At 47.7% G+C, this 15,144-nt stretch overlaps 1 protein-coding gene across 1 annotated transcript in view; it reads right to left on the bottom strand.

Annotated features, from left to right (window-relative positions):
* Positions 1–6,586: 6,586 nt before the first annotated feature.
* LOC139547826 (sodium-dependent serotonin transporter-like) overlaps positions 6,587–15,144 on the bottom strand; it is a 23,983-nt gene continuing 15,425 nt past the window's right edge. The window contains exons 7-14 of the mRNA XM_071356938.1: positions 14,650–14,753; positions 14,313–14,440; positions 13,332–13,444; positions 12,714–12,845; positions 10,909–11,008; positions 10,557–10,657; positions 10,294–10,461; positions 6,587–9,287 (exon numbers count right to left, since the gene is read on the bottom strand). Of these exons, the coding sequence (XP_071213039.1) occupies positions 9,216–9,287; positions 10,294–10,461; positions 10,557–10,657; positions 10,909–11,008; positions 12,714–12,845; positions 13,332–13,444; positions 14,313–14,440; positions 14,650–14,753 (918 nt within the window). The 3' untranslated portion in view covers positions 6,587–9,215. The remainder of the gene's footprint in view (positions 9,288–10,293; positions 10,462–10,556; positions 10,658–10,908; positions 11,009–12,713; positions 12,846–13,331; positions 13,445–14,312; positions 14,441–14,649; positions 14,754–15,144) is intronic.

Below are 15,144 nucleotides of genomic sequence, written 5' to 3'. Positions count from 1 at the left end.
AGTAATCTAAAAGGAACTGAATGTAATCAGATTACGTTACTGAGTTTGGGTAATCTAAAAGTTACGTTAATGATTACAACTTTGGACAGGTAACTAGTAACTGTAACGGATTACATTTCGAAAGTAACCTACCCAACCCTGCACATCAATGAGTACCACTCTCCATATTTTCAAGCGTAGTGGTGGCTGCATCATGTTATGGGTATGCTTGTAATCATTAAGGACTGGGGAGTTTTTCAGGATAAAAAATAAACAGAATGGAGCTACACTAAGCACAGGCAAAGTCCTAGAGGAAATTGTGGTTCAGTCTGCTTTCCAACAGACACTGTGATATGAATTCCCTTTCAGCAGGACAATAACCTAAAATTCAAGGCGAAATCTACACTGGTGTTGCTTAACAAAAAGACAGGGAATGTTCCTGACTGGCCGAGTTACATTTTTGACTTAAATCTACTTAAAAATCTATGGTAAGACTTGAAAATTGTTGTCGAGCAATGATCAACAACCGATTTGACAGAGCTTCAAGAATTCTTAAAATAATAATTTTGAATTCAGGCTATAACATAACAGAATGTGGAATAAGTCAAGGAGTATGAATACTTTCTGAAGGCACTGTAAATACTAATGGCAATAAACAATCAGCAGGTAGCCTAGCAGCAGGTAGCCTAGCAGCAGGTAGCCTAGCAGTTAAGTACATTAGGCCAGTATCGAAAGGTTGCTGGCACGAATCCCTGAGCCGACTAGGTATAACATCTGTTCATGTGCCCTTGAGCAAGGCACTTAACCCTAGTCGCTCTGGATAAGAGTGCCTGGTAAATGACAAAAATGTACTCAATGGGTAGCAGTTAAATGTATTAATACATCTGATAAATTATCATTTTAGCAGCAACGTAGGTTGTGTCTGAGTGGGTAGAGACCTGTGGATGGGCATAGAGTCAGTGTGGATAGTCTGTGGGAGAGGGAGAGCAGTTGTTAGCCATTTAACAGTCTTATGGCCAGGGGACAGAAGCTGTTTAAGAGTCTGTTGGTCTGAGCACTGGTACCGCCTACCAGACGGGAGCATGGAGAACAGTCCATGTCTCAGGTGGCCTTTCTCAGTCACTGCCTGGCATGTACGTCCTGGATGGCTAGGAGCTCGCCCCCAGTGATGCGCTGGGCCATCCGCACCACCCTCTGTAGGGCTTCCGTTGACACAACCAGTCAGGATGCTCTCAATGGAGCAGCTGTAAAAGTTCCTGAGGATCTGAGGGGCCATGCCAAATCGTTTCAGCCTCCTGAGGGAGAAGAGGCGTTGCCGTGCCTTCTTCACGGCTGTCCTTGTGGTACTAAAGAGAGTGGCCATGTTAGTGAAGGTAAAATAGCCTCTCGACACATACTGTACATGTAGATGATCAACTTACTCTCTCTCTCCCTCTTCCTTTCTTTGCTTGAGAAACTTCAGAGCTGAGACCTCTGGCAAACGAGCAGCATTGTATTGGCAGAAACAGTGACTTTACCACAGTGCCAGTATTTGAACAAGCTCCCTTGTGATGTTCTCCCAATCAAAAGAAAGAGTTTTGATCAGAGTTTATTGCAGATTGCCAATGTTACATGAAACTTACAATAACAAAAATATACGTACTGTAAGCATGTATGACTTGACATTACACTTTGAGAATATTTTTGGCCTGAACATTTTGATCATGAGACGTTCTGTAATCATTTAATTGATGTGCTTACAACCCCCAGGTTATATGTGTAGGAGTAATAACCTGGTAACAGGTCCGGCTATAATTAACAAACGACAAGGTAGTTAATTGTAGATATAAATACAAATCTCTCCCAAGTAATGAGAAATGATTGGCTTTAATCAAGCTACTGTTTTAGAGACATAGACTGCCTCAAGTCATAAAACCCAATGCCACGTACGGTATCTCTCACTCCTGCGCTCTCTATATCCTCCTATCTCCCTCCCTCCCTCTCCATATCTCTTTCTCTCTCCTCTCTCTCTCCCTCACCATATCTATTTCTCTCTCTCCTCTCTCTCTCTCTCTCTCTCTCTCTCTCTCTCTCTCTCTCTCTCTCACCTTCTCTCTCCCTCTCCATATCTCTCTCTCCATATCTCTCTCTCTCTCACTCCCACTCTCTCACTCCCTCACTCCCTCCCTCTCACTCACTCCCTCACTCACTCACTCCCTCCCTTAATGAAAAAGCAGATAGGGGGAAGTTCTTGGCATTCTGGAAACAGTAATATGACCTGTGTATGGAGGATTGAGGACGCAGCAGCAGAAGAGGAGAGGAGAGGGGGACGTGTGTGGAGATAAGATGGTATTCTCAGTGTGCTAAAATTAGTTCATTAGGTAAGCGGTGGGTCTGAGAACCAAGCCGTGGCCTGATAAAGGGAACGGCGGTGAGGGAAAAAAGGTTTAATTTCCTGCCTTCACAGCTCCGACATATCAGGGAGAATCTAGAGGAGCCAGGGCTGGGTATAGTAGCACCAGAGGAGAGGCACCAGGAGCCAGAAGAGAGCGGGACGGAGAGAGAAAAATACAGGAAGACAGAGAGAGAGAGAGAACTAGATACCAGGATTCACAAAGCAATCAAATAGAACAAAATGAAAAAAAGATAACTCATTGGAAAGGGAGCGAGGAGAACTCATGTCAAACAAGCCTATCATTCTAGTCTTTTAGTGAGAACGAGGGCTATCATGTCAAGTACTGCCAAGAGGGGGCTGTCAAATGAACATATGTAAAAACAGCAGGAGAGTCTCTGGCAGCCTTGTTCACAATTCAAGGTAAGAGGTTTTAAAAGAAGACAGTGATATGGTGAAGAAAACATCACATTGAAAAGGTTCAAATACAGAAAAAGAGAATATGAGAGGAGGATATAGATAGAGGGACAGATGCAGAGATGGCAGGTAGGTAGAGTGGTAGGGAGGTGGTATGGTGTTTAATATAGATCCAGTTTGATAACGCCAGACATAGAAACAGGAAGTTTCCATCACTCAGGGGATTGGAGCCTAGAGGAAATTGCCTCAATAAAATACACAGAGAGGAGACCAGGAGTTTCTCTTTCTCTCTCTGTGTGTGTGTGTGCGTGCGTGTGTGCGTGTTTGCACACGCTACTGTGTCCTGTCCTTCATCTCATTTTGCAAACAGGTTGGTCTGTATCAACTGAAATGTATAGCAATGGGGTGTAGACAGGACATGACTGTGAGTGTCCCTAAGAGTACATGTACTGTACCTCTGTGGTACAGGGATCAGGAGACACAATCGTGAACTAAAGCCAAACTAACAATCCGGGTCATATTCATTAGGCACCCAAATTATCCAAAACCTATTGAAACAGGAAGGGACAACCTGAACTTGTCCAATAAGAAACCCTTGTTTAAGTGTTCCATTGCAAAGTGTTTTGCTACGGTGTGCCCCGACTAATAAGAAACCTGCACCTCAGATCATATGCTTGCTCACTAAGTAGGTGCTCATGCAGCTCGAAACTCAACACTGTGTGTATCAGTGTGTTGTTGACTAAGTGTGTGAACATCACGGAGCGTTTGCTGAAGCTAACGGCTGCAGGATTAAGCCTTGATGACAGAGACCCCGCCCGGGCCTGCAGGCTGCAGCCATCACCAGGTCAGGTGGCTCCACAATTAGATGATGTTACCGCAATGGTTCCTCTTTCAACACCATGCTTTGTGACGGACAGATGTTGTATACTCTGTATGGCCTGTGCACTGCAATAGATGATTGCCCTTCGCTGCCGATGCCGCGTAAAGCCACAATCCTTGATTCGTCATTATTCTTCATCAGTCAATGGATATATCATTTCAAATCAAAGTTTATTCCTCACGTGCGCCGAATACATCAGGTGTAGACCTTACAGTGAAATGCTTACTTACAGGCTCTAACCAATAGTGCAAAAAAAGGTATTAGGTGAACAATAGGTAGGTAAAGAAATAAAACAACAGTAAAAAGACAGGCTATATACAGTAGCGAGGCTATAAAAGTAGCGAGGCTACATAGACACCGGTTAGTCAGGCTGATTGAGGTGAGTTTGTTGAATAGGCAGTAAGTATTGCAGATTGCACCTTTAAATTGTATTCTGTAGCTTTTCTCTCGTTCTCTACACTGTGGTATTGAGCTGGTCCCATTCAGGATAACCGTACAGGGTCTGAGAATAATCAAGCATTATCTTCAAAAGACAAAGCAGCGTATACAAACAAACCTCATAATCATGTAGTGTGAGCCCTGGAATAGAGGGGAGACAACCGTGAACAAAAGGCTACAAAAAGGGTGGTAGAGATGACTAAGGACCAAGGGGTGAGCATCAGGACAGCGTGTTTTTACTTGAGAATTCGTCTCAGAAAGCCAGGACTAAAATCTTGCGTAATTGCTTCAGATTCTTAATCTGTTCTTGGGGAGATATGTACTGCATCGTTCATAAGTGGGTATGTGGTAGTTACCAAATACGACTGGGGAAACTCCACTTGGGCTTCGCTTCAACTGGTAATTACTAGTGGGTAACTCTATCATCCCTGAGCTCCGACTTCTCCCACATGCTGACCTCTGATGTCACACCTACTAAGGAAATGACTTTGATCATTTATAATTTGTTTACACACATGATAGCTGGGGGCGTAGTCATTAAGCCGATTTGTTGCAAAACGAAAGCGAACGAAACAAGGAGGGGCCTACCTGAATTTGTCCAATAGAAACTCTTGTTTTCTTTGCAAATGCAACTATTTGGACTAACTAATACTTTTATGGTCGACGCAGCTTGTTGGCCATTAGCCAATCAATTTGGTCAACAAAAAATGGTATTGCTCATTTGCTACGTGAAGCTTATTTGATCAAATAGAAGAATGCACTGAATTAAGTGGACGTGGGGTAACTTGTGTGTGCTTTATATGCGCTACATTCAATTATGATGGCATGTCTACTTATATTAAATATCTAATTATTAACATACGCCTACTGTATGATAGCTAGCAAATTAATTAGCTAACTAACGTTACCCTGCCTAGCTGGAACTTCTGAAGAAGGGAAATGTCTTATTTCTACAATTTCCAAAAGATAACCAAACAAAAACGTATTACATTTTTACGTAGTAGCAAATTTTTTTATTTACTTATTTGCATTAGTTTTTATTTACACTTGTATGTTGACCTCTCTATTGATGTTGTTTTTAAGTTTTCGCAGACTTTTCTTAGCGGATGTACAATCGTCGCGAATTGAATTATGGGGAGTTTCAGGCCACGGAGTGAACATAATTGTACACTCGCAAATCCGACTAAAAACGAGGGCTGAGGGGCTTACGTTGCAAACTTCCCTTGCTTGCAAACTTCCCTTGCTTGGCGAATCATTTGGACCACCCTCCAAGATGGCGAAAATGATTCCCCCAAGGGCATAAGGCGAGGGTAAGTGGACGAGGGTGTGTCTTTTAACTGTTTCCACCGCTGCCTTTATCAGAGTTGTGCCTGTTGTTCACACGCTTATGTGCCCTCTCATTGGCTAGAATTGTACTACCTGATCTCGCCTCCTCCCGCCTGCCTTCCATCTTTGAGGACATGTATTTCCATTGCTAGAGCTGTCCCTCGACTACTCTATTCAATTCAAGGGGCTTTATTGGCATGGGAAACATATGTTAACATTGCCAAAGCAAGTGAAGTAGATAATATACAAAAGTACAATAAAAAGTAACACTAAACATTACACTCACAGAAGTTCCAAAAGAATAAAGACATTATAAATGTAATATTATGTATATATACAGTGTTGTAACGATGTGCAAATTGTTAAAGTACAAAAGGGAAAATAAATAAACATAAATATGGGTTGTATTTACAATGGTGTTTGTTCATTGGTTTCCCTTTTCTTGTGGCAACAGGTCACAAATCTTGCTGCTGTGATGGCACACTGTGGTATTTCACCCAGAAGATATGGGAGTTTATCAAAATCGGGTTTGTCTTCTCATTCTTTGTGGATCTGTGTAATCTGAGGGAAATATGTGTCTCTAATATGGTCATACATTTGGCTGGAGGTAAGGAAGTGCAGCTCAGTTTCCACCTCATTTTGTGGGCAGTGTGCACATAGCCTGTCTTCTCTTGAGAGCCAGGTCTGCCCTTTCTCAATAGCAAGGCTACGCTCACTGAGTCTACATAGTCAAAGCTTTCCTTAATAAGTTTGGGTTAGTCACAGTGGTTAGGTATTCTGCTGGTGTGTACTCTCTGTTTAGGACCAAATAGCATTCTAGTTTGCTCTGTTTTTTTGTTAATTCCTTCCAATGTGTCAAGTGATTATCTTTTTGTTTTCTCATGATTTGGTTGGGTCTAATTGTGTTGCTGTCTATCTTGTCAATATAAGCAAAAATCTTTAACTAATTACCCGCCAATCACCCACACCTTTGAGCAATCACTTATCAAGCCTTGCAGGTGCTTCAAGCGCCTGGCCCTAGCTAATGCCCTTAGTGGTGGAATATGTATAGCGGAAAATGGACTGTCTAACTGTGCCCTCAGCACTAAACTACCTCATTCCTAAAATAATCTTAGAAATGAACCCAATTCAAGTGTTACAAAAGCATTGTGGGAAGAAAATGCAAGAGGCATAGCTACTCATTTACATCTTAACTTTATTTATCTATTAATTCATATATATGTATATCTTTCTTCTATACAGGTTTATTTCTCAATACAATCTTTTACAGACATACATAGATCATACATTATATAGGCTCGAGAGGTACGAGGGAGTGGTTTTATCATCTTCGTTGGATATTTTGGAGAAGAACAAGACAAGAGAAGGTCACTTCACAGATGCAAGCTGAAGCACAGGTTACACACACTGGCATGCACACACAGGTTACACACACTGGCATGCACACACAGGTTACACACACTGGCATGCACACACAGGTTACACACACTGGCATGCACACACAGGTTACACACACTGGCATGCACACACAGGTTACACACACTGGCATGCACACACAGGTTACACATACTGGCATGCACACACAGGTTACACACACTGGCATGCACACACAGGTTATACACACTGACAAAGTTGACAGAGTCTGACACTGCTACTTCAGTTCATAACGTACACACACATGCACGCTGACACACACACACACGTGTATACACGCACACTCATGTATGCACGCTCGCAAGGTATGCACGCTTACACACACGTACACCAATCCCCAGTTGAAATACTATTTGACATCGTTTCAAATACTTCAGATTTGATTGAGCTTACCTGGTTCAATGGAACCAATAGAACAGTCGCAATCCTGCAAACCCCGCCCATCTGGCGCGAGGCAGGCTAAAACAAACCCTGCCTATCTGGCACGAGGCAGGCTAAAACAAACCCCGCCCATCTGGCACGAGGCAGGCTAAAACAAACCCCGCCCATCTGGCACGAGGCAGGCTAAAACAAACCCACCTATCTGGCACGAGGCAGGCTAAAACAAACCCACCTATCTGGCACGAGGCAGGCTAAAACAAACCCACCTATCTGGCACGAGGCAGGCTAAAACAAACCCACCTATCTGGCACGAGGCAGGCTAAAACAAACTCTGCCTATCTGGCACGAGACAGGCTAAAACAAACCCCGCCTATCTGGCACGAGGCAGGCAAAAGAAAACACAAAGTATTTGAAAGATTCCCTATTGTATTTGCACCCTGGTCTGATGCACACACAAACATAACCCGCTCAAGAGAGTAGACAAGTATTCACAGAACAAAGAGACGCACACCGATACCAAGACTCACTTAATACACACGTACATGTCATACTATTACAACCATTCCAACACACAACAGATTATTTGGTCGAAAGTAAAGACAGATACCTGTTTTTAGACACATCCTTGAAGACTGAGCGATGGAGATGAACGTAGTTGTGTTCAATACTGGATTCCCAATGTAAGGCAGTTAGCACAGAAATGGTGTTTTACATATTAAGAAACTAAATCAAACTAAATCAGCATGTCAGTTTATAGTAAATGAGATAAACAAATACATGAAAGTATAGATTTGACAGCAATAATAATTATTTCAAATAAATATACATCTTATATTGCGATAATATAACCCACTCCTTCTGATCTGCACAGGGTAGCTTCTCCCCACGTTCCTTCCATTTCTGTCTCTCTCTCACACACACACACACACACACACACACACACACACACACACACACACACACACACACACACACACACACACACACACACACACACACACACACACACACACACACACACACACACACACACACACACACACACACACACACACACACACACACACACACACACACCAGAGCCTTCCATACTGCAGCTAAAGAATCCCCCCACATAACTGGACAAAGCCCTGTTCTCTCTTCTGAACTTGTCTCTGTTCCCCAACAACTTGGATATGCTTACAGAGCAGAATCAGTACTGCAGCGCGTCATACAACACCAACATACAGCGCTTCACAGTGTGGAGACGCTCTGACACTCATCAAGGCCCTTCATAGGTTCAGCCATCCCATTCAGAAACACTGACAAGCTCCCACCAAGTCATCCTAAAGCATGACATCAGCTCACATCTGGAAAAAGCTGTAGAAATATCCATGGAACATTTGGTTTCATAGAGAAACTTGAAAAGATACCTGCATTTTGCAATCAATGTCCAGCTAAATATCTGAATGCAGAACTCATGAAACAAGGATATAACGTCAAACGAAGCCGCGAGATGAGATGTTTGCTTGTGAACATTGTTTAGTGGACCTGACAAAGCTGAGACAAGGAAGTGTGGTTGTTTATGCCTCATACTGTGTGGATGAATTCCAATTATAATGGACAGGTATAGACTTTAAAGGCAACATTACGCTTCAATAACAGTACACATGCCATTGTGCTGTGGCATCTAAAACCCTCTGTCTGGTGGTTGAAATGCTCTGACCAGCGTGGCCCAGTATGAAACCAGTGACGACATTAGCTGCTAACAGAATGAGCCAGGAGGGAGACGACGGAGGAGGGGTGTGAGATGCTGCAGACAGTGTGTCCCAGCGCCCCCACCTCAGCCCTGGGTTCAGTGGGATAAACAGGGTGCCTCTGTGCTTCTGAAGTCTGCTGTGGGGGTTCTGGAGGAGAAGTGGGGGAGGCGTGAACCCTCCCCGTCCTGCAGTTGTGCTCTATGTCCAGCAGAGGGTGGTGTAGTCCACCCGGCCTGGTCAGACCACTGGGTCAGACGGCGTGGGTGATGATAATGTCACTGTGAGGCCCACTGGGTACAGGGGTGATGCCATTCAGGAGACGCTGAGGGATAAGGAAGGGAGGAAGGGTGGGACAGAAAAGAGAGGGGTAGGAGGGGACACCAGAGTTATTTCACCCAAGCCACTGTCATTGAGTGTTGGGTTCACCTTGTAACAGTCCGGTTATACTAGAAGTTTTCGTGTGGAATCTTCCAAACAACATGCAAATGGGCACGTTGGCTGTTAGCCTATCCAGCACAGTGTCAAAGCTATCTAGCGAGACCCTCCTTTCCTCGGATTGGTTATTGCACAGTCGCTCCACTCATAAGGTCTTTCCCACGTCTGCTTCCATTGAAAGTGACAGATTTCTGGTAGTCTGAGCGTAAGAAGTGGTGCCTGGTAAAACTGTGGTGTAACCCGACAGATCGTTGTTATTGAGCGATGTCACACAGACTTTATGTCATCCTGACCTCGCTCTGATCCGTCTGTCTACACTCACTGGCCGCAGCGGCAGGTTAGGCATACAACGCTCACACACGTAACACACACACACACTAACACAGATGTACGACCAGAACACCACACGTAACACACACACACTAACACAGATGTACGACCAGAACACCACACGTAACACACACACCCCTCTGCTGACACTGTCTGTCAGTCCCATTGTGCGGTGAGGCACTGGGGCAAACACTGGGCTTATTGGATGACAGGTTCATCAAAGGCAGGGAGAGGAGGGAGTGAGGCGCTGTGTGTACAAGGCTGTTTGATGTCGGTTTGTCTTCTCAAACAAGGAGCTGTTTTCTGGCTTGGCAACGTGACAGTGTGCAGGTGCCGCGGTGTCTGTCGCTTGTCTATGTTAGCATGTGTGTGTTTGTGTGTGTTTTGTGCTTGCACACGCGAGTGTCTGAACCGCAAGGTCTGGAACCCGTCGTAGCTTGTATTCCTACTCTCTGCATCTCTCCCTTTGATTGTGTCCTATGTTAGTAGCCTGGTGATGGCAGGGGGACGGAAGGGGGACTGGAGAGGGAGAGGCCCACCCCAAGCCCTCTGGAGGCTCTTACCTGTTTAAAGGTCCCTTTGGCAGTGAGCAGGTGGTACACCATGTAGGCTGGTACACAGATGAAGGAGGACACTCCGATGCAGTAGCCCAGAACAGTGGTCCAGGGTGGGTAGACGTAGTCAAACAACTTAACCTCCGGGGGGAACGCCAGGAAACTGACAATGATGAACTGAGGAGAGATGAGACAGAGGTGGTTGTGTTTTGAACAGGAATATAGTGCCGGTGTGTGTGTGTGTGTGTGTGTCTGAGGGGGGGGGGGCTCACCAGTAGGAATATGGGGCAGATGGCTACCCAGCACACCCTCCAGAATAGTCCAGGGGAGAAGCCCAACATCATATTGACATCAGCGCAGAAACGACTGGTGCCTGAAAATGGAAACAGACACACAATGAAACACATGCACTCACATGGACTTTAGTCTCAATATGGAATAGAAATCAATCAATCAATCAATCGATGTATCAATCCATCCAGTGTCTTCATTGTCCCAAAATAGAAATGTTTAGTGCAGACAGGTTACAAACCAATCACAAACACACAGCCATTAAATCAACAACAAACAAAAAAAGCTGAATCCAAAGAATGTCAGACTATGTGAGCCTTGTCAACCGTTTACCGTAGAACCAGGAAACAGCGATGACTTCTAGGAAGACCACAGTGATGACAGCAGGTCCTGTGGCGTACTCCTCAAACAGTTTTACCACAAACGCACCTCCCTAAAACAGATTTCCAGAGAAACACATGGGTGTTGGGAAACAAGCCATAGAGACTAAAGAGACAAAAGCTATAGAGACATGTATACAGTATATACTGCTGATGTTCCACTGGAGCTTATTTTCGACTTGTTTCCTGAGTGGGAGTGGGACCGAGGCTGCGTGGGAGTGGGGCCGAGGCTGCGTGGGAGTGGGAGTGGGGCCGAGGCTGCGTGGGAGTGGGACAGAGGCTGCGTGGGAGAGGGGCCGAGGCTGCGTGGGAGTGGGACCGAGGCTGCGTGGGAGTGGGACCGAGGCTGCGTGGGAGTGGGGCCGAGGCTGCGTGGGAGTGGGGCCGAGGCTGCGTGGGAGTGGGGCCGAGGCTGCGTGGGAGTGGGGCCGAGGCTGCGTGGGAGTGGGGCCGAGGCTGCGTGGGAGTGGGGCCGGGGCTGCGTGGGAGTGGGGCCGAGGCTGCGTGGGAGTGGGGCCGAGGCTGCGTGGGAGTGGGGCCGAGGCTGCGTGGGAGTGGGACCGAGGCTGCGTGGGAGTGGGGCCGGGGCTGCGTGGGAGTGGGGCCGAGGCTGCGTGGGAGTGGGGCCGAGGCTGCGTGGGAGTGGGGCCGAGGCTGCGTGGGAGTGGGGCCGAGGCTGCGTGGGAGTGGGACCGAGGCTGCGTGGGAGTGGGGCCGGGGCTGCGTGGGAGTGGGGCCGAGGCTGCGTGGGAGTGGGGCCGAGGCTGTGTGGGAGTGGGGCCGAGGCTGCGTGGGAGTGGGGCCGAGGCTGCGTGGGAGTGGGGCCGGGGCTGCGTGGGAGTGGGGCCGAGGCTGCGTGGGAGTGGGGCCGAGGCTGAGTGTAAGTTGGACCGAGGCTGCGTGGGAGTGGGACCGAGGATGAGTGTGAGTTGGACCGAGGCTGCGTGGGAGTGGGACTGAGGATGAGTGGGAGTGGGACCGAGGCTGAGTGTGAGTTGGACCGAGGCTGCGTGGGAGTGGGGCCGAGGCTGCGTGGGAGTGGGGCCGAGGCTGCGTGGGAGTGGGGCCGAGGCTGCGTGGGAGTGGGGCCGGGGCTGCGTGGGAGTGGGGCCGAGGCTGCGTGGGAGTGGGGCCGAGGCTGCGTGGGAGTGGGGCCGAGGCTGCGTGGGAGTGGGACCGAGGCTGCGTGGGAGTGGGGCCGAGGCTGCGTGGGAGTGGGGCCGAGGCTGCGTGGGAGTGGGACCGAGGCTGAGTGTGAGTTGGACCGAGGCTGAGTGTGAGTTGGACCGAGGCTGAGTGTAAGTTGGACCGAGGCTGCGTGGGAGTGGGACCGAGGATGAGTGTGAGTTGGACCGAGGCTGCGTGGGAGTGGGACTGAGGATGAGTGGGAGTGGGACCGAGGCTGAGTGTGAGTTGGACCGAGGCTGCATGGGAGTGGGACCGAGGATGAGTGTGAGTTGGACCGAGGCTGCGTGGGAGTGGGACCGAGGCTGAGTGTAAGTTGGACCGAGGCTGCGTGGGAGTGGGACTGAGGATGAGTGGGAGTGGGACCGAGGCTGAGTGTGAGTTGGACCGAGGCTGCATGGGAGTGGGACCGAGGATGAGTGTGAGTTGGACCGAGGCTGCATGGGAGTGGGACCGAGGATGAGTGTGAGTTGGACCGAGGCTGCGTGGGAGTGGGACTGAGGAGGAGTGGGAGTGGGACCGAGGATGAGTGGGAGTGGGACCGAGGCTGGGTAGAGTGGAGAGGAGACTCACGTAGGTGAGGGTGGAGAGCGCTCCCAGGTAGCAGACACACACCAGGCCCAGGACAAACCACTCCCTCCTCCTAGACAACAACTGGGGGAACTCATCCAGCATGGCTGTGATCACCCCCTCCAGACCGGCAAACTACACAGGAAGACAAGAAGGGAGAGACATTAAATTGAAATTTGAATTGAGAGGGAGAGAGAAGGAGCCAGTAGAGGAGTAACTCAGAGGAGAGAGAGAGAGAAAGAGGGAGAGAGAGAGAGAGAAAAGGAGAGACAGATGAGAGTGATGAGTGAGAGAGAGATGCGCACGAGAGAGAGAGAAAAAAAATCACAGCGCAGCTATAGAAAATCTCTATAAACAGGCAAACCCAGACAGAAAGACACAAACTGTCCCTTCTACATAACAATAAGTTCTGTTGACAGTACACCCCCCCCCCCCCCCCCCACACACACACACACACACTCAGAGCCTGTCTGAATACACACTCAACACAACCAATAAATTAGTACACATAATAGAAGTACATTTATGTAAGAAAGAAGAACTGATGAAAACCAGTCTAATAATTCAGTGTGAATACTGTGTGTGTGTGTGTGTGTGTGTGTGTGTGCGTGTGCCACTGACCGTGCTGTCCAGCCCCAGCATGATGATCATGAGGAAGAAGATGATGGCGAAGAAGGTGGCAGCGGGCATATTGGCGATGGCTTCAGCATAGATGATGAACAGCAGACTGGGACCTGGCAGAAGAGAGACAATCAACACGTTAGGAGAGGGAACACACACACACGGTGGAAATGTGGCATCTTAACTGTCCTCTTTCATGTTTGAAACCACTGCAGGCATCGTAATTATTTCCATACGGGTCCCTGAGGATTTTATATACGGTGTTGGGCCTTGATCAAAAAGGAATAGTGAGCACTTAGTCCTGTCTTGATGTAGGCGAGCGTAACTAGAACCGTAGCAGAGGATTTGTTATGCTCTCTCTTTGAACTCTCTTTCTTACCTTAAGACTCTCCACGGTCTGGTCTGTACTCACTTGCCAGATGTCTGACCTCAGATAACCTCTGAACTATCTGGGCCTGTATTCCCAGAGTGTCTCAGAGTAGGAGTGCTGATCTAGGATCAGGTCACCCACTCCTACTTTCTAGCAAAGAGCAATTTCTCAAGCAAGAATTTAGCAAGGACTGTCTGGGAGTGGTTTGAGTGGGGGGGAAACTGAAAACTAGCTGTTATTGGTAGAGAGGTTTGGTGCTCTTTCTTATTGGTCAATACAAATTTAGCGCCTGGTGATGTCACCATGGAAGGCCAAACCTCCATCCCAGCAGAACAGGCTGACATTTCAGGAGGTCTTTTCAAACAGCTCCTACACTAAAAGGGCATTATCATCCTTTTCACTATTTCACAGTATTATTCCAACCTCATAGTGTGGAACTATATATAAAACACAGCAAAATCTCGTTTTTGACTGCACTGGGCCTTTAAGATCATATTGAATACAATTACAAGCGAAGGGAGAGGAGACCTGATCCTAGATCAGCACTCCTACTCTGAGACTCTTATGAATATAATCATACAACTGCTACATTTGGGATTTGATTTATTTACCAGCATCCTTGGCTACGGTCTCCACGCCTATTTTGCGCATCTCAGCCATGTAGCCGAGCACGGTAAAGATGACAAACCCAGAGAGGAAACTGGTCAGGCAGTTCACCGAGCTGGTCACCAACGCATCCCTGAGAGGGACAGAGAGAGAGAGAGGGGGATAACGGGATGGTGAGAGGGGGGAGAGAAAAATAGGGAGGTAGAGAGATAGGGAGAAAGATGGGATGAAGAGGGTGATAGGAGAAGAGAGAGGATTACAACAAGTCACCGCTAAATAAATACATTTCACATGGCAGGTTCATAAACAGATTGTACTGTATCAAGAGAAATGGAGTCTGACTTGTAGCAGTTGTTGTGAAAGGGGTTGTAGCTGGCAAAGGCCAGGAGAACCCCAAAACCTGGCCCCAGAGAGAAGAAGATCTGAGCTGCTGCATCAATCCATACCTGTACAGAGAGATAAGGGGGGAGAGGGAGAGAGAAAGAGGGGGGGAGAAAGAGGGGGGAGAGAGAAAGAGAGAGGGAGAAGGAGGGGGGAGAGAGAGGGAGAGGGGGAGATAGAGAAGGAGAAAGGGGGAGAGAGAGGGGGGAGACAGGAAGAGAGAGGGAGAGAGAGAGGGGGAGAGAGAGAGGGGGAGAGAGAGAAGGAGAAAGAGAGAGAGGGAGAGGGAAAGAGAAAGGGGCAGAGAGGGAGAGAAAGAGCGAGAGAGAGGGGGAGAGAAAGAGGGAGAGAGAGAGAGGGGTAGGGGGTCAGAGGTGGTGAGAGGGAGAGAGAGAGAGGGGGGAAGAGAGGGAGGGGGGAGAAAAAGAGGGAGAGAGGGGGGATGTGGGAGAGGGA

Source organism: Salvelinus alpinus, chromosome 21 (assembly GCF_045679555.1).
Source record: "Salvelinus alpinus chromosome 21, SLU_Salpinus.1, whole genome shotgun sequence".
In the NCBI taxonomy this organism is placed as follows: Eukaryota; Metazoa; Chordata; class Actinopteri; order Salmoniformes; family Salmonidae; genus Salvelinus; species Salvelinus alpinus.
The sequence above is the reverse complement of the archived record's forward strand: the minus strand, read 5'-3'. Positions and strand labels throughout refer to the sequence as shown.